General features: G+C 43.1%; 1 protein-coding gene across 5 annotated transcripts in view; it reads right to left on the bottom strand.

Annotated features, from left to right (window-relative positions):
- Positions 1 to 2,695: 2,695 nt before the first annotated feature.
- The window catches only part of Herpud2 (HERPUD family member 2), a 30,181-nt gene continuing 10,279 nt past the window's right edge, over positions 2,696 to 22,597 (bottom strand). For 3 of the 5 annotated variants that reach the window (XM_090332644.1, XM_090332646.1, XM_090332648.1), the window contains 7 exons: positions 17,032 to 17,109; positions 14,199 to 14,312; positions 9,891 to 10,066; positions 7,361 to 7,483; positions 5,067 to 5,390; positions 4,343 to 4,457; positions 2,696 to 3,571 (listed from right to left, as the gene is read on the bottom strand). In XM_090332644.1, coding sequence (XP_090188770.1) covers positions 3,410 to 3,571; positions 4,343 to 4,457; positions 5,067 to 5,390; positions 7,361 to 7,483; positions 9,891 to 10,066; positions 14,199 to 14,312; positions 17,032 to 17,109 — 1,092 coding nt within the window. In that variant the 3' untranslated portion in view covers positions 2,696 to 3,409. The remainder of the gene's footprint in view (positions 3,572 to 4,342; positions 4,458 to 5,066; positions 5,391 to 7,360; positions 7,484 to 9,890; positions 10,067 to 14,198; positions 14,313 to 17,031; positions 17,110 to 22,597) is intronic. The other 2 variants (XM_090332645.1, XM_090332647.1) reach the window with 2 other exon arrangements.

Below are 22,597 nucleotides of genomic sequence, written 5' to 3'. Positions count from 1 at the left end.
CTCTACCACTTGAGCCACAGCACCACTTCCAGGTTATTTTGGTGGTTAATTGGATATAGGAGTCTCATGGTCTTTCATGCCCAGGCTGGTTTTGAACTGTGATCCTCAGATCTCAGCCTCCTGAGGCTTACAGGTGTGAGGCACTGGCACCTGGCTCTCACTCCCTCACTCTTTAGAGGTAAAAAGGGCTAAGAAGCATAAATCTGTGTAAGTGAAAAATAATGACGACCTGTTATAAAGGCTTTTTTTTTTCCCCAGTCCTGGGACTTGAACTCGGGGCCTGGGCTCTGTCCTTGAGTTTTATCAAGGCTAGCACTCTACCACTTGAGCCACAGCATCAGTTCAGGCTTTTTCTGTGTATATGGTACTGAGGAATTGAACCCAGGGCTTCATGCTTGCTAGGCAAGCACTCTACCACTAGGCCACACTCTGAGCCCTCAAAAGGTTTTTGTTTTTAAAAGTGGCAAACTGAGTCCTATCTGGCTTTGGCTTCCCTGGGAGCTAGAAGAGCCCTCTCTGTGTGCATGAAGCACGGTCATAGAGGAGTGCTAAAAGATATAGAGTACCCATGTCAGGACCCCTGACTGCACTGTTATGTGGACAAGCCACTGAGTGCCCACCAGGCACAGATTCAGGAGTAGGCTGCTGTGTATTTAATCCACAGGCATCTTCTGGCAGCCCTAAGAGCTTCTTCGTCAATCCAAGCACCCAGCAGGGAGCAAGTATTGAATGGCATGGATCCAAGGCAAGCACTGAGAGCCAGGGCCAGGCTCCTGCAGACCTTTCATGCTGGCTTGGGAGGAAGCAGGGATCTTGGCATAGACACCACTATCACCACACTGCCGGCTCCTTTCCTCTCCTCCCCGTGTACTCTTCCATCTCCTGCCTCCGGCACCCCACAGCTCCTTTATTCACTGACACTTATTGATAGAGCTGCTTACAATTGACATCTTCATTTAGTTCCTGGTCTCCTTGTCTCCCTCCACCTCCCCACCTCAAGAAGGGAAACAGAGGCAGCAGTTTCTGCGTCTGCCTTTTATGACCATGACCCTTTTGAAGTTAAATCATGGATAATGACAGTATCTCCAGGGCTTCTTCCTTGAAGATTTATTTACCTACAGTGACCACTGGGCTGTGAGAAAAGAGCCAGACCTGGGTTCTCATGCTGGGAGCTGGGTTCCCGCCACCTCCAGAAGCAGCCAGGCGAGGATGGGGAGGTGCTATGTGGAGGCAGAACTTCTCCCTTGCACATTACAGACAGATTCAGTGGTACAGCCCTGACTTTTATGCTTCTCCTGTGTCCCATCCACCTAAATCCCAGCTCATGTACAGCAGCCTCTGGGATAAGGTAAGGCGATACCTCCCTCCACTAGCATCTAGCTCAGAAGTAACTTCGGCCCAGGGCTTGCTGCAGATGTGGTATCACTGCACCATCTCGTGCTAGAAGTAGGAAGTGCAACCACATAGTACAGCTAGTTCATTTCCTGATGACCAGTTCACATCAGTTAATTCCTCATTATTCACGGCCCTTGCTCTGTCAGCAGACACGCCCAACACATTTTCTCACTTAAAATGTGCTTAATATCTATTAAAGGCACATGCTTGGCCTGAAGTGGGAGAACAGTCTACAGCTGAGCAACAGTAGTAGTCGGAAAGCATCTAGCTGAGTACTGGCACATAACTGGACAGGGTAGTGGACAACAACCTTTCCTGTGCCCCCATGGGAGCACTGAGACACGAGACCCCCTACCTCTGCTTCTCCAGCAGCTTTAAGGCACATGCCCCAGTGAGCATGTTTTGGAAAGCAGACTAGTTGAGCAGTCAAGACAGTGGAGGCATGATCAGAAGATAGCTTTTTGGGGGTTGTGGGGCATACTCAGGGCTGGGTACCTCTTTGTGCTCAAGGCTAGTACTCTATCACTCAAGCCACAGCGTCACTTCTTGTTTTGAAGTGGGGAATAAGAGTCTCATAGAGACTTTACTGCCCAGGATGGCTTTGAACCATGAGATCTCAGCCTCATGAGTTGCTAGGATTACAGGAGTGAGCCACTGGCGCTGGGCTCAGAAAATAGCTCCAATGTGGCTGTGACTGGTCCTCAAGACCTCAGGGTAAGACCCCCATGAGTAAAGCAGGGGCAGATGCGGCCACTGAGGTTTGTCCTGGAAGAGAATAAGGCCAAAGCCTCAGTGGGCTGGAGAAAAACTTCCCAGATCAAGTCCAAGCCACCAAGGCAGCCCCGGAACCCTGCAGGAGCTCAGGGACACACCCTGTGGGGTCATCCCACACCCACAATCTTAGGATGAGCTTGATTTGCTAGATAGTAGATGCAGTCAAGAAGCAGTGTTGTGACTTCACATGTTTCTACATGCCACTTGCCACTGTCAGGTGACACAGACAAGGTAAGCTAGCCAAGGACATCGCCATCCAAGCAACTCAGGAGCTGAGATGGCCTGTGCAGGAACCCAAGAATTCCTCGGCATCAACAGAAGTGAGTGACAGTCACATGGCTGCCCTGCCTTACCCCGTCCACGCCCTCATCTCACCCATGCCCAGTGATGGCCAGCACAGGGCACCCCCAAGAACCAGGAGGGGTCCCCATGCACAGGAGGCCACGGGAACTCTGCAAGGCTTGGAGACTCTCACACATAAACTGGGATGTTGTGAAGATCTTTGAACAAATAACCCATAAAACCGTTTACCATAATTCATAAGTGACTTTTTATTTAAAAAATTACAGGGAGTGATTTCCAGCATATTTTTATAAAAGTGCTGCCTGTATCAAACTTTTTTTTGTATCACTGTTAATTCCACTGAAGAGCTGCCATTTAGTCTTTCAAGGTATGAATTCCAACTGATGGGATACATGTCTGTAAAATAGCAAGTTTCCGTCTTTTATTCAAATGTCAAAAATTAAGATCATTGAGAAGTTTATTGCTTTATGGCTGGGCAAGATGCTACTAGCACGTTTTAGGTAAATAATATTCTTTATTAAAAACTATGAGGTCATTCTGTTTAAAACTTTCAGGAGTAATTCACAGAAAATAGATATATTTATTCAAATTACACATTGCAGGGCTGGGCTCCTAGCTGTGGACATTTAGAGATGAAGCAGCTCTTTAAAGAAGGAGACACAGAGTTTTACATGGGCACACCACCCATTACAAAAGGAACACACCCTGGAAGACCAACGCTGTTATGCTTGTTCTGTTAGGATCTTAAAAAAAAAAAAAATCACACACTAACTAGTCCATTTGTGCTTAAAATATTCATATGCTTGAGAAGCTCAAAGAAAAGAATGCCTGTATACATGATGGTCGAAAGAAAGGTTTCCAGTTTTGAAATTGCACTCTTATTTAAACAGCTTTCCTAAACTCAGACCCTCCTTTGTGGCTGACACCATTTTCACGTTTAATTGGCAACCTGGGGCGGCCCCTCTGGGATCAGTGAGGTAAAGAAGGTGGTGATGAATGACCAGGCTGAGGCCACAAGCCCAGGCCGAGGCCCCACGTTGGTGTCATCGCCCGCATCTTCTCCGCTCTCATCCTCCTGCCCATCATCCATGAGGCGCTCCTATAAATAGACCAGAAACGTGCTCACAGACCCCTGCCAGCTGCATCCCTCAGCCATACACCCCATTCTCTAGGGAGGAAGCAGGGAGATGAAGACACCGCAGACACACAGCCCTTACAGATGGAGAGTGTCTACTGCCAATGTGATGGACATACTCTCCCTGTCAGTGACAAAGGGCATGAATCTGACTTCGGCACTCTGCATGCCAGTGGCATGCCCATATAAAGGCCTCGCCATGTGCATGCTCCTTCTAAACACCACCATGCACACTGCCAATCCCTCCTTCTTCACCCTCACACCCAGGGTGTGATCGATTCCTCTTCCTTTACCCCTCACACTTGGGGTGTGATCAAGCCTGTACAAGACTTCTCCCAGCTGAAAGCACAAGTGCAACTCAGCTCCTCTCCACGTGCCCTTCCCAGACCACACAGCAATCCAGCCCCCTCATCATATTGCCCAGCCCCAGCCCCACTTAGGGCTAATGGCATCAGGACAGACACAGACATGGACGTAGATATACACTTGTGAGTATGTGCATGTGCATGTGGGGAGGGGGAGGTGGGGGTTAAACTCTGGGCCTTATACTTGAACTTTTTTGCTCAAGGTGCTCTACTACTTGGGCCCCAACTGCACATCTGACTTTTTGTTGGTTAACTGGAGATAAGAGTTTGACTTTCCTGCCCAGAATGGCTTTGAACCTCCGATCTCTGCCTCAGGAGTAGCAGGGATTAAAGGTGTAACACTACCATAAAGCCACAATGCTGCCCATACCATCTCCTCCAGCTCTGGATTGTTGGCGTTCTGCCTCTGGTGGTTTGCTCTGACGTCATTGGGAGCCTGCTGCTGACCTCCTTCTTGCCTGAAAGGAAACCATCCAGCTTGGTGTCTGCTCAGTAAAAGAAAGACAAGAAAAAAGAAGCCATAACTGGTTTTCTTTATAATACTTGAAAATCATCATACTACAGGAGAAAAATGACTAAACTACTAGAAATGAACAAAACAAATCCAAAACCCAAAGACAAGTTGCTATTGGCTTGCCCCCTGGAGAGAAGGAGGCAGGGGGAATCAAGAAACTAGGAAAAAGCATAAGGTGCATCTACAGAACTTTCCACCAAAGAGACCTGAAGGAGAACCCGGCATAGACTTCAAGTTCTGAATCACAACCCCACTGCTCACTGAATTAATGATCTGATTTGCACCAGTTGCTCACACTTATAATCCTAGCTACTCAGGAGGCTGAGATCTGCTATAAGTGATGCTGTAACTCAAGGGGTAAAGCACTAGCCTTGAGCATAGAAGCTCAGAGACAGCACCCAAGCCCTGAGTTAAGAGCCCCACAACTGACCAAAACAAGTCAGTTTCTCAACACATACAGAAGATAACCTGCCTGTCTGAAGTGTCAGAAATAAATGCCACTATTTACAAGTCTTCACCTTGACTTTCACTTGCAGAAGGCAATTAAGGGGAGCAGAAAGAGTTCATGAGCACCACTCACAAATAAACGAGCAGCATGGCGCCCATCACCACGATGAACCGGCTAAAGGAAGAATAGAAGTATACAACGCTGAGCAGGATGGCGGCTCGGGAGAATGTGTACACCCAGTCCAGCCAGTCCCGGTTGAAGTCATCCTCATTCAGCACGGGGCCGCCCTGAGCATTCATCTGCACATTCTCGTTTATGGGGCGATCTTCCTGGGCCCCCAGGTTTGCAGCCGGCGGGGGCTCTTCTCCAGGACCGTGGGCCAGGTTGAGAGGCTGTGATGCAATGGGCTGGCCTGGGCTGGCATTAGATGTGGCCTGAGCAGAAATTGCAGCTTGACTGCAAGGGTTATCAAAAAGAGCATTAAATGTTTTATTTACCATGACGTGTTTTTAAAAGACCTCCTGGGGAGTGGAGTATTTTTTAAGTAATATGGGATATCTTTGACTCCTGCCTGCATATCTTAGGCAAGCAAGAATTCCAGTGGAAAAGTGGAGTCACAGTTGAGGGGAGAACAGCTCAGGTGTCCCCTGCCTGGATGGAGGGGAGGACAGAGGGACAAAAGCCATGGGCTGGCTTGGCAAAGAGAGTTCCCAAGTGTGTGTTCAGGACAATGGGGCAAAAAGGGAACAAGAACTGCCACGTGCACACACTTTTCTCTCCTTCAAGGTTCTAAAGACAGGTCTGAAAATGTGTCTTAATTCCATACCTAGCGTCAGTAACAAATGACCTATCTCAGACACCTCTCAACTGCAACCCTGAATGGGGTTTTTGAGAACTCCATTTGGGAACCACTGGCCCTTGTCAACTCAGGAAAAACTGTGGCCCTGAAGGATGCTTATAAATGTGATCACTTTTAAAAGTCAGAATAAATTATCCTTTAAGTACTTCCCAGCAGAGCCAGGAGTTTGGCCTAGTGGTAGAGTGCTTGCCTAGCATGCACAAAGACTCAGGTTCAATTCCTTGGTACCACATACATAGAAAAGAAAAGAAACCAGAAGTGGTGCTGTGGCTCAAGTGGTAGAGCGCTAGCCTTGAGAAAACCCAAGGACAATGTTCCGGCCCTGAGCCCAAGCCCAGGACTGGTAAAAAAAAAAAAAAAGTTCTCAGCAAAACACTAATAATCTAGCTGGGATTTGCTTTAAATTCCCCAGTGGGAGGGGCAGCTGTGGAGTAAGGATATGACTTTATGAACAGGCACATGACAGAGCCAGGGATTAGTGTTACTGATACTCTGCTGTATGTATAAACTTTTCTTTTTTCATCAAAATAGCCTAAGAAGCGACACAGTGTATACCAAGTCTACACTAAGCCTCATGTCCACACAGGGCTTCTAGCCTCCCAAACAGTAGGTGTCTCCTGGCTACTCTGAAACCTAGGGGAGAGCCTGAGGCTCAGAAGTTAACTGAAATTCACAAGACTGTGAGGCTCAGTCCACATAAGACTGCAAGACTTAGCAGGAAATCATAAGCTCTTTAAGTGGCTTCACAATGGTATGACTTAACAAAAGGTAGAGAGCATACAGAAGTCTAAACACAAAGTAGTCACTCAAATGATGGAAAACATGTGCATTGCCATGGTGACAGATAAGGCAACAGAAGAACTTCTTTAGCAGAGAGTAAACACATAAACACATGCAGTTCCCAAGCAGGCTAGCTTCATGAGGACAGGGAAGGAAGGACTCAGCCTTCACAGCGGTGATGCTCTGAGAGAAGAATCACTAACAATTTCAAACAAGGTGAACCTGGCAAAGTGTGTTTGGTGAGCCAGGAGTGTTTGTGGTAAAGCTAGCAGTGTGTGTGGTAAGCTGGCAAAGAGTATGTATGTGTGTTTAGCAGGGAGGGAGGGAGGGAGAGTGTTTGGCCCAGGAGTATGCATGGTTCACTGGTTAGTAGTGAGAAAGCATTACTGAAGCAGCATGGTCTGAAAGTGAGAAAGACCCAGGGAAACTTCTAGAGGGACACAGGATGAATGGTGCCTCTGTGGTCTGATCTTTGGAAGCTCCTGCGTTCAGTTATCAGGAGCCAGAACCCAACCTGACAAAGTCAACAGCTGACCCAACAGTTGAGGGAAGGCTGTCACTGGCAAAAGTGGAGCAGAGAGGTGCTTGGTGGATGGAAAAAGCCACATTTGGTGCAGTGAATCTGTGGGAAGGGTCATTTCCAAGAACTAAGCAGAGGCCCAGGATAAAGCCAAGGAGGGGGAGGCAGCAGGCCACATGACCACAGCAGAGGAGCCCGTCAGAGCATGCTCAGGTCCAGCAGGCTCCCGTAGACCCCTCATAGCCTCCTTGGGCCCCCAGAACTCACTAGTGCAGATAATAGTGGCGTGCATACAGCTGGTGCCACCACAGCATGTGCAAGGGGCTGAAGGCAGGGTAGGCCGGGAGCCCCGCGGGGGCAGCTTGCCCAGGAAGCTGGTTGTCCACGTTCCTGCAGGGAGAAAGAAAAAGGACATTCAGTGCCTCCCAACAGGAGAGCTTTACCCAGCATTTTTATTTTTGAACTAGCTCACCTCTAACAGAGTGTTTTTAACTTACTGGAAGGAATGATGCTGACTTTCAAGCTTCTTGGCATAAGACAGTGTTTCTTGGCTAAGTTATGAGAAGGACAAGGTGTGCACCAACAGGGTAGCCTAGGAAGTCCTCTCCCTCCCTCTCCCCCTCTCCTGCCCATCTATTTCGCAGAAAACCCCAGACATTGCATTTCAACTACATTCTCCTTAAAGTCTCAAGACAAGACAAACTTCATGACCAAGTATTCTGAGCTAGTTAAATGACAGTTTATATTAGTAATCAACTACTATAAAAAGTTTAATAGCTAAATAGTAGTAAAATAAAAATATCACAGAAAGAGTAGCAAGGACATGTCATGCACACCTCTGAAAGTAGACAACAATTCTATTTGGTTGGGACAGCTCCAAAGGCCCGAACTTAATCCTATCTGCCTTAGAAGATGTGGTACTGCTATAGTAAGGTAATAACAGGTGCTTCCAACACTCCCCACAAGGTACCAGCATCACCTGTTTCTGCCAGGCAGGGGCTTCAAGCCCTTCTTTCTTCTGAGTGTCACTCTGCCTACCCCAAGCTCTCTCACACACATACTCCACAAAGGACTGCAAGAGCTGCTAATGCACCTTTCAAGAAATATGAAGAAGATGAGAGGAATCCGAGAGAGAGAGAGAGAGAGAGAGAGAGAGAGAGAGAGAGAGAGAGAGAGAGAGAGAGAGAATGTGTGTGTGTGTGTGTTTTATTTATTTATTTATTTATTTTGCCAGTCTTGGGCTTGAGCTCAGGTCCCGAGCACTGTCCTTGAACTTTCTCAAGGCTAGAGCTCTACCACTTGAGCTTCAGCACCACTTCTGGCTTTTTTTCTATGTATGTGGTATTGAGGAATTGAACCCGGGTCTTCATGCATGCTAGGCAAGCACTCAACCACCAGGCCAACTCCCGGCCCTCCAGGAGTATATTTTAAATTTTATTAGTATTCTTGACTAAGAAAAATACTCTTCCACTTAAAATGGAGCCACCCTCCACAAAAAATACAACCTCACACAGTCTGCCACATCACTCTCAAAGGGGAAAGGCAGAGAAGTCAAAGGAAGAAAAGCCACAATCACATTGAAACTTTCTATGGCTTCCCACCTCAAGCTACTCTAGTCCAGAACACAAGTCAACCATTGACCAAATGTCAATAACATAAAAGAACTGCCCCAGATGGTTCTGGTCCATCCACTTTGGCCCCTTTCCTCCCAGCAGTGAAAAACCATTGGGCCAAGTCATGAATAAAGTACCCTGCTGACATGCTCCAAGTCTCAGCTGTCCTTCAGACAGAGTGCTCTGCACTGAGCTCTCTCCAGAAACTAGAAACGATTTGTTAGATACTGAATTACAAAGTAATTATTGAATACGCAGGAATAGACAAGTCAGGGGAATATATCAAATTACAACACAATGTATTCTGAAGGATGAATCACTAACAATAGGGAGGGGGATTTGGTGCCACGAAAGATAATCTCCAAATTGGTGGGGAAAGTAAAAGCTGCACCTTATTCCATATATTCAAATAAATCTTACAATCTAGAATTATTTAACAAACCTGTGGATAGAAAAATACTTTCCTAACATAATAAATGAAAATAACAAAAAGCAATCAACATATTTGGTATCAAAATTCAGAGATAGCATTTAGAAAAAATGTTTGTAATAAATAGTAGTAAGTTTTATTTTCTACAGAGGGAACATGCAAAAACAGAAACAATAATTTGGACACCAATGTAAAATGAAGCACAGGCAGCTACAACATTGCAAGACACCTTGGCTGCAGAGCTCAAGGTCGGCACAGAGGACCTGGGCCCTACCTGTCCTGATCACCACACGCCCCATACAAGTCCCCACCAGGCCCGCTCATCAGAGACCCCTGTGTAGTCTTGGGGTTCATCCCTATCCCCTGCTTTCCAGCAGACTCAACAGTGAGACAGAGTTGTAGAAAACCATTAGTTACTTAGGTGCATGTGATTCCAAGTGTGGTCCAACATCAGCCTAGCAGGGCACCTGTCTGTGAGATGCAGAATGTTGGGGCCATGGGCCCTAGTGCATGACCAGGATCCCAGAGCACAGCTCTGAGCCTTAAACTGGCAAGCATTCCTAGATGCCTCAGAGGCATGACCTGCTATAGGAAGGGGTACCCTCTCAGCACACTAGTTCTCAAACTGCAAAGGTAAATTTCAAAGTCAGTGAACTTAAAGGTCCTGTGGTGAAATCCAAGGCAGTTAACTTTCAGTCCCCCCCCACCCCCCCAACCCTGCCCCCCCACCCTGAGGAAGCCCAGATCCACCCACCCTTGCACCATATAGGGAAACTGAGGATTCTGCCTGGGGTCAGTCTGTGCTTGTGCAAGGATTCGCTGCCTCAGTCCATCTGGGGATGAGCTGGCAGTGGTGGTGGCAGCAGCAGCAAGAGACAATGTTTCCTGACTGGACGATGATGGCGTTGTTGATCCAGAATGATCTGAACTCTACAAAAACAAACATCATTACCTTTTGAAGATGAAATTACTCACCATCGTATCATCACTGGCATGCATTTTAGAAACTTATTTGAATCTCATGTTCAATATAATAGGTACTTTAATTTCAAGAAGACTGAGAAGATTAGAATATTAGGCTAGGTATGGTAGCCTGTACCTATAATGTCAGCTATTCAGGAAATGGAGATAGAAGAATGGCAATTTGAAGCCACCTTGGACAAAAGTTAATGACAGTCTATTTGTCGCCCCCCGCAAAACAAGATTCAAAAAAAGGTAGGCATGGCAGTGATATAATCCCAGCTAATCAGAATATAAGGATTGGAGGATCACAGTCCAAGACCATCTGGGCCAAAACATAAAACCCACCTCAATAAAAAATAAAAAATAAACGGAGCATTTAACCTAAAATGTCAAGCCCTGAATTCAATCCCCAATATGGGGGAGGGGAATCAAAACTAATTGATGCTTCATTTATGTACTAGACAAAGGTAACAAGAGCATCATGCAGAAGCTGCAGGCTAAGTTGTACTATTAAATTACACCTTTCATGATGCCGATCCTAAAAAGTGGTAAGTATTACTCATGATGGAGTCATTTAAACAGTGACTGTGGGCCAGGTACTATGTGACATGCTCCAAGTAACCCTGAGTGAGTGAACACACTGAGGGACATGACAGGAGTCGGGAAATCTAGAGTCCAGATAGTACCAAGAATGTAAATGGGAAGAAGACTGTCTACCTCCCAGCTGCTTTCCTGGAGAAAAGGAGATGGAACTAAGTCTCAAGATTCCTTTCGGCACTAAATTTTAGTAGACAGATGTCACCGACAAACTTTTTACGAAGTGAACAAGGTTATCAATCAGGATTTTTTTAAATTCTACTCCAAGGACATCAACAACTCAGGATTCACTAGCAAACCACTTAACTCCTGGAAGACCAAAGCGCTGCTGTTGGATGTTTATCTACTGGCCATCACATCCACAGAGAAGCCTTAAACCTAAGCAATGAGGATGTTGGGATTGGTTTTCTGGCAGAAATCTGCTTTGAAGGTTGCTGGGTGCTAACTCAAGCTTTGAGTAAAATGAACTTTGGCTTACAAAAAAATTAATATTAAGAATAATTATCAAGTGTTCTGTGTAAATGCAAAACATGATTATATTTATTAGACATTTTAATTCCCTCTTTCAAAAGCTGGGTGTGATATTATTTTAACATCCCTATAATTTCATGTAGACTGTACCTACACTGCTTTCTGTTTTCTGAATAACAGGACATCTCTTTGCATGACTACCTTACTAAGTCCAGCTACATGAAAAAGCCCATAGAGGATAGAGTGCTTGCCTAGCATGCACGAAGACCCGGGTTCGATTCCTTGGTACCACATACATAGGGGAAAAAAAAAAGCTGGAAGTTGTGCTGAGGCTCAAGTGGTAGAGCTCTAACCTTGAGAAAGTCCAAGGACTGGCAAAAAAAAAAAAAAAAAAAAAAGCCCATAGAGGCTCTTGAAAAAACTAACAAAAGCTTTCTGTAAGATGTGACTTTATACAAAACAGACATCTTGCTAAGGAGTCTAAATCTTCAGAACATTAGCTGGGAAAGGCTGGCCTAGGGCAGGCTATCACAGGACACAGAGCATCATAGTGCAGAACACGTGATATGATTCACAGAAGGAAAGCTGGTCACTTGTCAGCACAGCCTGGGCCCTTTAATTAATGATTTCTGGACTTCTTAGGAAGCTTACGTGTTAGATAACTTATTAGACAGCAAGTTCAAATCCCTCTTAAATTCCTGAGCCACTGTAGTTGTAATGGAACTTAACCTTCCTTTGATACTGTTCAGATTTTTACAACACTGAACAAAGTAGTACATGTGCTAATGATACAAGTCATAGCTGAGGGACAAATCCATCAGGTCAAGATTCAAATGCAACACACAAAACTTGTTGCTAGTCCAGTCTCTGAACATACTCATGTCAAGGTAGGAAATACACAAAACATGTTTCACTTGACAGAGCTAAAGTCTTGTAGCTGCTTCTAAATACTTATCATGTAGGTCATGCTGAGTAAATACAGTAACGGGAGGATTAGGATTCCCATGAGTGTGTGTGTGTGTGTGTATGTGCACTGGAGAACTCAGTGCCTGGGCTCTGTCTCTGAGCTCTTTTCCTCAAGGCTGGTTCTCTATCACCTGAGTCAAAGTTCACTTCTGGCTTTTTGCTGGTTAACTGAAGATAGGAATCTACTCCCTAGTTTTGAACACCAGTCTTCAGATCTTTGCCTCCCAAATAGCTAGGAAGACATGAGAATTATGCTTCTTGAAGGAACAACCAGTTGTCATCCCTGCCTCTTGTCCTTCCTTAATTTTGATTAGGTTCTGAGCAAGAAGAAAAGCATACTTAAAATGAAACTTCCCTGTGTCTCCAAGAAATCTAAAACAAGTTCCCACTACCTCCAAAAATTTGTCATGTAAAACCTTAATGGTAAATAAAAATAATATAACATAAAAGGATTAGGGTTGTGGTGGGGAGTGTTGCCTAGTGGTAGAGTGCATGCATGCATGAAAACCCAGGTTCGAGTCCTCAGTACCACATACACAGAAAAAGCCGGAAGTGTGCTGTGTGGCTCAAGTGAGAGAGGAAGCCGTAGGACAGTGTCCAGGTGCTGAGTTCAAGCCCCAGGACTGAAAAAAAAAAAAAAATAGGGTTGACGTCTTTAAAAAGAGAGGGGTGGGGCGAGAGAGAGAGAGAGAGAGAGAGGGGGGGGGGGGGGGGAAACTGAGCCAGGCACTGGTGGCACACGCCTGTAATCTATCTATTCAGGAGGCAGAGATGTGAGGACTACAATTCAAAGCCAGTGTGAGCATGAAAATCCATGAGACTCTTATCTCCTATTAATCACCAGAAAACCAGAAGAGGAGCTGTGGCTCAAAGTGATAAAGAACTAACCGTGAGCAAAAAAAAAAAAAAAGATCTCAGGGACAGCCCCCATGCCCCAAGTTCAAGCCCCATGACCAACCAAAATAAATAAAGTTCAGGCATTACCAAAAAATGTCCAAAACAATTTTAGACAGATAGAAAAGTAAGGAAAAGATGAACACTTAAGCTTTGAGGAGATGAGTGCACTGAATATTTAATACTTCCTCTTGCCTAACTGCAATGATTACACAAAAGAAGCCTTTGGGCAAATAATCTACCTCAAGAACACTTGAAAAACAGCATTTGCTGTGGATACAACACACTACATGTTTAACATACTTTACACATATGCTACTACTATATATACACTACATACACCACACTACATAAAACATTCTCTGTATCAATAGAAAGTGCTTGTTAGAACATACTATATAAATAAAACACATTTCAATGGTCTGAAAGTCTACATTATATTAAACATGTATATCATAATCCTGTCTTCTGAGTATTTTAGTAACAAAACCTGGGAAACTGTCAGTATTGCTAACCTGCAACTCCATAAATTATAACTCAAGGTAAACAGACTTCAAGATAGCCTTGTGTGGAAGTGGAACTGAGGATCAAGAAGTAGAGAGCTAGCCTCAAGCACAAAAGCTCAGGGACAGTGCCCAGTCCCTAAGTTCAAGCCACAGACTGGCACCCACACACACACATATGCAAAAAAAAACCAAAACAAAATAAAAGCAGCCAAAAAAATAACCACAAAATAGCCTTGTACATTAGACATTTAAAAACAAAACTTTAGCCAGGCATTAATGGCTTACACCTGTAATCCTAGATACTCAGGAGTCTGAAACCTTATTGAAGTCTGCGAGACTTTTATCTCCATTAAACTACCAAAAAAACAAAAAAAAGAACGGAGATATGGCTCAAGCCTTGAGCAAAGAATACCCCTGAGTTCAAGCCCCAGGACCAAAAACAAAACAAAACAAAACAAAACTTTTTTACTGCTTTACTCTAGTTGTGCAAAATGCAAACTCAACTTCCCCTGTTCCACCAGTTCCACTGTCCATCTAGCTCTGCCTGGTTGCCTCTGGCAGAATCAAACTGGCTTCTCCCATGCTAGGCAGTAGAGTAGAGCCATGGAGTTCACCCCAGCCTCTATTTACTTTTGAAATCAAAACTTCCTCCAGAAACAACTCACAGAACTGCTGCTGGATGCCAGTGTTTCCGGACTTTCTTGGTTGGGGCTGGGTTTTGGAGAAGTGGGAGGAGTCCGAGAGGTGCACACTAGATGAACCATGTGATATTCATCTTGCTGCAATTAAAGAAAATCGCATCAAAGGGCAGCGCTGGGAATTTTACAAGTCACAAAAGTCAGTAGCTAAGCTGAAACACATAACTCAAAACTCAAGTTCCTTTATAGCCTAGCCAGTTTAAATAGTTACCAGTTGAAGACAAGTTTGCTACTTAAACACTTGAGAGCCTTTCAAATTCACAACTTTTTCTCTCTATCTAGAAAATGATCTAAATACTCAGTAACTATCATACTGAAATTATGTCTTTGCCTATCAAACAATCTTGAAGCAAACAATGCTGTAATATTACAGTGCTGTAATACAACCTGTTTTTTTAAACACTGAGCAATTTAAGACCAGAAGGCCAAGAGTCAGCTTTAAGTTTAGGTCCATGAACTCTGAATAGTAAAAATACGTTTATTACTTAACAGCAAGCTCTGCTTTAAAAAAAAATATCTAATTTGCCTTAATTTTAGCAAGGTGGTAGTTAATTTTGTTTTTTTTTAAATTCTCTTAAGTAAAACCTTTTTATCTACATCTATACACAAACATGAAGCATATATGTGAAATGTATTCTGTAAACACTGTCTCAACAAACCTACAACCATGACTGAAGGAAAATGTGCTAAGAATGATTAAGGCTGACATTTTAGTTTAACAAGATCATACATCTGTGCTTAGACCTAAAGCTCCTAAGATGGAGAAAGCAAAAAACAAGCAGTGTAGGACAAGAAGACAGCACTTCTATAAGGAGAAGAGGATGACACCATTAGAATAAGGAAGCAAGGAAAGTCACTCTGACCTGAAGAGGAGCAGAAAACTACTGAGAAAGCTGGGTTGATTATCACTGCCTCCCACAAACTGAGTGGTGCTTAATTCTAGTGGTGGTGATCTTGCTAAGAGACCAGACTAAGAAAGCAACATACAATACTGTCTTTGGCATAAACTGAGAGACACAGCAGTTCACATGCTATAAAAGAGCACTGTGGGGCTGGGAGTATGGCTTAGTGGTAAGAGTGCTCACCTAGCATGCACAAAGCCCTGAGTCGATTCTGTGGTACCACACACACACACACACACACACACACACACACACACAAAGCCAGAAATGGTGCTGTGGCTCAAGTGGTAGAGTACTAGCCTTGAGAATGCCCAAGAACAGTGCTCAGGCCCTGAGTTCAAGCCCCAGAACTGGCCAAAAAACAAAACAAAAAACACTGTGCAAGGCTCCACAGAGAGAACCTAACAGACCTGTGATGGGCCAGGGGGGCGGGGCTCCTGAAAGACAAAGGCCCCACTTATCCTTAGATATCTAGTTCTACATTCATAATTCTCTGACAGACCCACTCCCTTTGGGAAGGTTTCTGCAAACATTTTGTAACAGACTGTAACAGACTAGATAAAGCCAATGGCAGCGTTTCAGGAGAAAAAGGGGTAGACAGGCTTTGACAAAACAGTCCATAGTTATTCAGGGTATGCACATACTGCTCAAAATGCCCCCAAATAAGAAACATAAGAGTTCTTTCATGGAGGTTTTTCAAGTTGTTTTTGTCTGAAACCATTTCTGGAAACAAGTCCTTTAGAGAGTATTCATTTCAACTACTCTATCCTTAAGATGGAAAAACAAATACATGTGTATATCAAACAGTAGATGGCACAAGAGTTTTAAACACAAAACAGGGAAAAGTGAGTAGGTAGAAGACAGAGATGTTTGAGACTTCTCTGGATGACACTGTAATTCACTGCACATTGCCCAAGCCCAGAGAACAGAGAGAGCCTAAGGAGAGCTTTAGATTCAAGAGTGACATTGTATCCACGTGGGTTGAGGAACGGCAGTGAATGTTTATGATATCAACCTGAGCCTGTAGAGGCATTTCTACAACTTACATTCAGTTTTGCTATAAACTTCAAACATCTCTACCAAATGAAGTGTACTGGGAGAGCGACTTGACCAGCAAGTAAGATGACAGTGTAAGCCACACGGACAGAGCTAAGCTGCCAACTATGAAAGCAGAAGAGACACACTGACATTCAAGTTCTTTTGAAAGCTTCTCACAGGTGGTACAAAATAAAACAGACCTTCTAAATCAGATCAGGATATCTAGAACACCATTAAAAATTAAGTATATTAAGGTAAATTATGTGTAGACATGGACATATCAAACACCCTTGTACAACTAACTGATGCTAAAAAAAGTAGAAAGAAATCCAATATTGAATAACAAAATACAAAGTTATATCCATCTGCATGCTGAAAAGCCTTAAAAGTATAAATTTCTTGAAGGACCATTAGCTACATGCTGTTAATAAAATAAGATACAAAAACTGTGAAAATGCTACTGTGATATCCACATTCAGAATTAGATAAATTCATTCTATCTCTTGTTCCCCAAATCAAGCTCATAACACAAATAATTTGTGCTCAAATGTACTGCCATTTGGTAATGCTGTCTCAATGTTTCATCACTACTCGGCACTCTGCCTCTGCTCCACTGATAGATAAGCCAAATACCTGAATACAAACACAATTCTCCTTCACACTCCCCTCTTAGTTAAATACAGAACTATTACCCAACTCAGGAGAGTCTACCACAGTGGCTACTTTATAACATTATTTTGCTGGTGGTATTACCCAAAGGGCTGATTTTAAGTAAAACTTGAAGTGTTTAGATAACGCTTCAGAAACAGCTTCTCATGCTCTTCCATGTGTCTGGTTTCATAAGGTGGCAGGATGCTTACTTTTCTGAGAATGTCCTTCAGCTGTAGGTGGTCAGGAAGCAGCCTGCCGGAATACACCAACCTCTGATCCTTCGTCAACTGAGAAATGGAATAAAGACAAGAACTCAACTTTTATAACCATGCAAATATAGGGTTGAGGAAAACACGACCAAATATGGGTAAAATAAAATGTTCTTTCAGGACTATCAGAAAACTGACATAATTTAAATTTTTTTGTTCTTCCAAGCTTCACTGAAGGTATTTCAGAGCTCAGAAACTGGAAACCTATAGATAATAAAAGAATAAAATAGAGATAATCACCATACTAAAAACATGATAAAAAGCTAAGCTGGAAGTTTGTGTTTTCAGTTATCAACACAAAAATACATTAAGAATGATATGATAGTCAATATCAACAGTAAGATAAAATTCTCAGATGACTGGCTATTTTTACATTGTTTCTGGTCAGCATTTTTAATCTAAAATCTGTAAGATGGTAAAATTTCTTCTTTCCTAAAATTCAGAGAACTTATTAATTTGAATTCAAGAGCTATTTAGGGTTTAATTACAACTCTACATAGTTATTTTACTTTTAATAAGCCCTACCACTCTCAAAAATACCTGGCATTTCAAAACATATAAGACTAAAGAAAAATCAGCTGGCACTGGTGGCTCACTTAGGAGGTGAGATAGGAACATTGTAATTCAAAGCCTTCCCGGGCAGAAAAGTTATGAGACCCTTATTTCCAATTAACCACCAAAAACCCAGAAGTGGAAGTGTGGCTAAAGTCCTAGAGTGCCAGCCTTGAGTAAAAAAGAACATGTTGGGTACGGTGGCTCACACCTGTAATCCTAGCTACTCAGGAACCTGAGATCTGAGGATCACAGTTCAAAGCCAGCCCAGGCATAGGGCGGTAACCTTGACAGGGGCAGGGACCAGGCCCAGAGTTCAAGCCCCTGACAACAAGAAAGAAAGAAAGAAAGAAAGAAAGAAAGAAAGAAAGAAAGAAAGAAAGAAAGAAGAAAGAAAGAAAGAAAGAAAGAAAGAAAGAAAGAAGAAGAAGAGAAGAAGAAGGAAGAAGGAAGAAAGAAAGAAGAAAGAAAGAGAAGAGAAAGAGAGAAAGAGAGAAGAAGAGAAAGAGAGAAAGAGAGAGAGAGAGAGAGAGAGAGAGAAGAGAAGAGAAGAGAGAAAGAAGAAAGAAAGAAAGAAAGAAAGAAGAAAAAGAAAGAAAGAGAAAGATAGAAAGAGAGAAAGAGAGAAAGAGAGAAGAGAGAAGAGAAGAGAGAGAGATGAGAGAGAGAGAGAGAGAGAGAAGAGAGAGAGAGAGAGAGAGAGAGAGAGGAGAGGAGAGAGGGAGAGGGAGGAGGGAGGGAGGGAGGGAGGAGGAAGGAAGGAAGGAAGGAAGGAAGGAAGGAAGGAAGGAAGGAAGGAAGGAGAGGAAGGAGAGGAAGGAGAGGAAGGAAGGAGAGGAAGGAAGGAAATTAGGAAAAAAAAAAAAGACAGACAGACAGAGCCCGGGCCGTGAGTTTAAGGAATTTAAAAAAAAAAAAGAGGAAGAAATAACAACACAAGTATAGAGATTCCATTGTCATGTCTGTACATATACACTCCATCATACGTTCATATAGAGAACTACTGGAATTCTCGAAAGAGTATCTATTTCAGATTCTAGGTGGATCTGTTGCCAAACAGTCTCTGAAGGTTTTTACTATCCCCATGCTTCCACTGAATCCTCAAACTGCACACCTGTGCCAGCAGGAAGGAGTCCCTTCCAAGAGGCTCCAGATGTGCTCTAGCAGCCTCCTTGCTGTCAGACAGAAACTGCCCAGGCTCAGCTCCTGCCTCTCAACCCTGGGGTCCACCATGGCTCCCTCTGGTGGAGATAATTGTGAAACACAAAACTGAACTTGAGCACGTTGATGTATACCTGCCTTTACATCTCCAATATTCCAGCAAGCAAAGGCAGACATGTCTTTTTTTACAAGGAGAAAACTAAATCCTGAGTTCACACTGGTATTTCCTAGCTAAAAAGTTTTCACTTGTTTGCATTTCCCCTTACCCTGAAAAATCTTCCTTGCTAGTGACCTTAATATATATATATATATACATATATATATACCATTAACAAATTACCTGCTTTATACTACAAGAGACAATCTACCAATAGCAAGATTGCAATTTACTGAATGAAATTCAAGATTTCTTATATCATTTTTTTTCAGTTGTTAGGCTATACCTCTTAGGGACACATGGTCAAAACAGTAGGTTTCAAAGTAACTTGAAATAACTCTCACACCCATGTCACAATACTGATATTGTTAAATCCTTGTTGAAATCCTCAGGATTTTTTCTATTCAATTGTTGGGTTCTTAAAATTATATATAGTATGCATGGCACTAAATTAAAAAATTTTCAAGCAAGGTATAAAGGGTTTAATCTCTGTCCTTGTAACAATAAAATTTTCTTACATAAAAGATAACAGATCATAATTTAATTCTTTTCTTGCCTTTGTTTTCAATATACCCTGAAGATTACACCTTATTCTTTTTGGACAAGTACCTAATAATCTAACCTATGAGAGGAACATAGTTTATTTATGGGTATCTGAATATTTTCCAAGGCTTTTGCTGTTAAGAGTCCCTATTTATTTCTGCATCCCCAGAATGTGTGCTGCAACAGAAAAACTGCTAGCAGTACTCATAATAGCAATCGTTGTGGTGTGACAAGGAAAAATACTAACTTTATGGGCTCCAGAGAAAACAACAGGAGTATGGTCTCAAATAGTAAATATAAATGAAGATGTATCTCAATGCTAAAAAAAAACTTGTGTAGCACCCCCAAGACCTTGGATTTGATCTCCAATACTGAAGGGGGAGAGGGAGGAAAGGAAGGAGGAAGAGGAGAAAGGAGAGAAAGAGGGAGAGAAAGAGAAAGTAAATATTTACAACTTGAAACGAACTTTGCACTGAAGAAAAGAAAGAAGATAATATCTCCAGAGGAAGTGATCTGGTGTTTTTCTAGTGGCTTCTGAATTTTTAAGAGAAAATGAGTATTTGCTTGCCAACAGAATAACCAGTGGTAAGGGTGCCACAGAAAAACACAGATGTCAAGAACTGCATCCTGAGTCACCAACAAGGGCTGAACCTTTCGAGGAGCTGGGCTTACAGATAGCATGGATAGAAGAAGAGGCACTCGGAAATCTTACTGGGCCCCACACTCCCACACTGGCTCACCTTTCACCGTGACGAACTACATTTATAACAGTATCTAATTTACCAAGCTGAACCGTGATGGCAACAGAAACACACACCAATCGCACATGCATGTGATCATGTGACCAAGAGAAAGCGGTGACCAAGAGAAAGGGGTAGGTGCTAATCTCTGGCTGGATGACTGTAGCTTCAGGACTACAGGACAAAGAGGGGGAAGTTATCTCTCTATAGCAAATGGCACATGCTCCTGAAGATGAACAGGATGGGGATACTGCCTATGGGTGTGCATAAAGTAGAAATGGCTCTTCCCAAGGCCTAAAACTGGAGAGCCCAGTCTGCAGAACAACTTTCAAGTCCCAGTTAATAATAACAAAAGGAAAGCTGGTACTTTACTTTCTCTACACAGATATAAATATATTTTGATATTTGTAAATGGACCAGGTCCAAAACACAAGTGACTTAACTCCAGGTTTTCAGTGAAAGAATGCCAACTATTTATCTGCTTTCTACATGGATAAATCTCCATTTTCTTACTAAGCTATATAACAGTATTGGGATTAATCAGACACTTTATCTTATGTATCACATTCACACAAACTAAGAAATAAAACCAAGTTAGAAAATGTAGCATTTAGGCCAACACAGTGGCTCACACCTGTAATCCTACCTACTCAGGAGGCTGAGATCTGAGGATCAAGGTTCAAAGCCAGCCCGGGCACAAAAGGACCTGAGACTTTTATCTCCAATTAACCTCTAGAAAATGGGAAGAGGGGCTGGGCTCAAGGGTAGCCTTGAGCGGAAGAGCTCAGGGACAAGGCCCAGGCCAAGTTCAATCCCCATGACCCACAAAAAGAAAAAAAAAAATCAGCATTTAGGACCACTGATCAAAACATGTATAGGCACTACACAATGTATCATTATATAGACTTTCACAGTGAATCCTACCAATGGGTACAATTAACATCCAATAGTAATTAAAATAAATTCTATATATATAATTATATCTATATATAAATTATATATATAAAGTATACTGGGAATTCAACTTGAGAAGTTGCTCTCATAATTCATTAGAAAGGTTTAAAATGCAATGTTTCCCAGAAACACTACCTGTCGGCAAGCCCTAGCTTTAAAACTTCATCCTGATATACCTAGGAAGGCTATTCAATCGAAAACACAGGTTCTGAAATCCCATGGCAGTTACAAAGTGAGCAGTCAGACTGCCTAATAGTGCTTTTGTTTTTTGGGTCCAAGACTGGGACTCAAAGTTGGTACCTGATGGTTCTGCTCATTGGCTGGTGTTCTATCAACTGCGACACACCTCCAAAAGCTATAATGATTTTTATATTAAACTGCTATAGTGATTTTTATATCAAAATAAAAATGTGAAACTGAAGATGCTGAGAACTTCTAGTTTCAAAACTGTGGGTCCCAGTTGAAAAACACTTGTTATTAAATCTATGAACCTGAACAGTTCCTATTTAACTACAGCTGCAGCTGACAGTGTTAGCATTACCCGTAGCCCAGAAAACCACCAACTTCTTATCCCCAAATCCTTCTTAAGGCCTACACAGGCTCAGGACAGAGCCAAGAGCTCCAGCAAGATGGCTGCCATCTGCAAGAAAGCCATACGGCAGAGCTGCTGTGCACACCTCTGTGAGGGGTGAGGCGTGGGAACACAGGAGGCAAGGGTTCACGCCTGTCACTGTCTCTACCCTTACTGCTCCTTGGCTAAATTTTCCAGCCAGTTCCAAAAGGTAGGCTTCTTGATGTGAATTACAAATCTGTCTCTCTCAGAACAAGACCCACATAGACAACTGCTATGATGTGTGACTCCTTCAGATGTCTCCAAGCCAAGAATCCACAACAGGTCTCAGATGCCAATTCCACAGCTCTCTCCTCTCCTTCCCTAACATAAAACACCACCACTGACTGCTGAATTGAAAACCCTGAGCACTGTGCCAGCTCTCTCACCTGCCTCCATGTGTAACTGGTAGCAAATCCACAGTGCTTCAGATTCAGCAGTGTTTCCATCTTCACTGCCTTTGTACTAAATCAGCGTTAAATCTATTCTACAACAGCCTCTTAACTGGTTCTCTTGCTTCCATTCTAAAGTTAGTAAAAGCACAAGCCAGCCAGGTGCCAGTGGTTTACACTCATAATCCTAACTACCTGAGAGACTGAGATTGAGAGAATTCTGGTTGGAGGCCATGCTGGGCAGAAAAGTTTACGAGATCCCCTTCTCAGCCAAGCGCAGGTGTGCTGCCATCCTAGTTGTGTGGGAAGTTGAGATTAGGAGGGCACAGCTCCAAAAGGGCTTGGAAAGAAATCAGGGAGACTCCATCTTGATGAGGAGGTTGGGCATGGTGGTACA

This window comes from Megascapheus bottae, chromosome 5 (genome assembly GCF_031878675.1).
Source record: "Megascapheus bottae isolate mThoBot1 chromosome 5, mThoBot2.hap1, whole genome shotgun sequence".
In the NCBI taxonomy this organism is placed as follows: Eukaryota; Metazoa; Chordata; class Mammalia; order Rodentia; family Geomyidae; genus Megascapheus; species Megascapheus bottae.
Note: the sequence above shows the minus strand (reverse complement) of the source record. Positions and strands in the feature narration are given on the sequence as shown.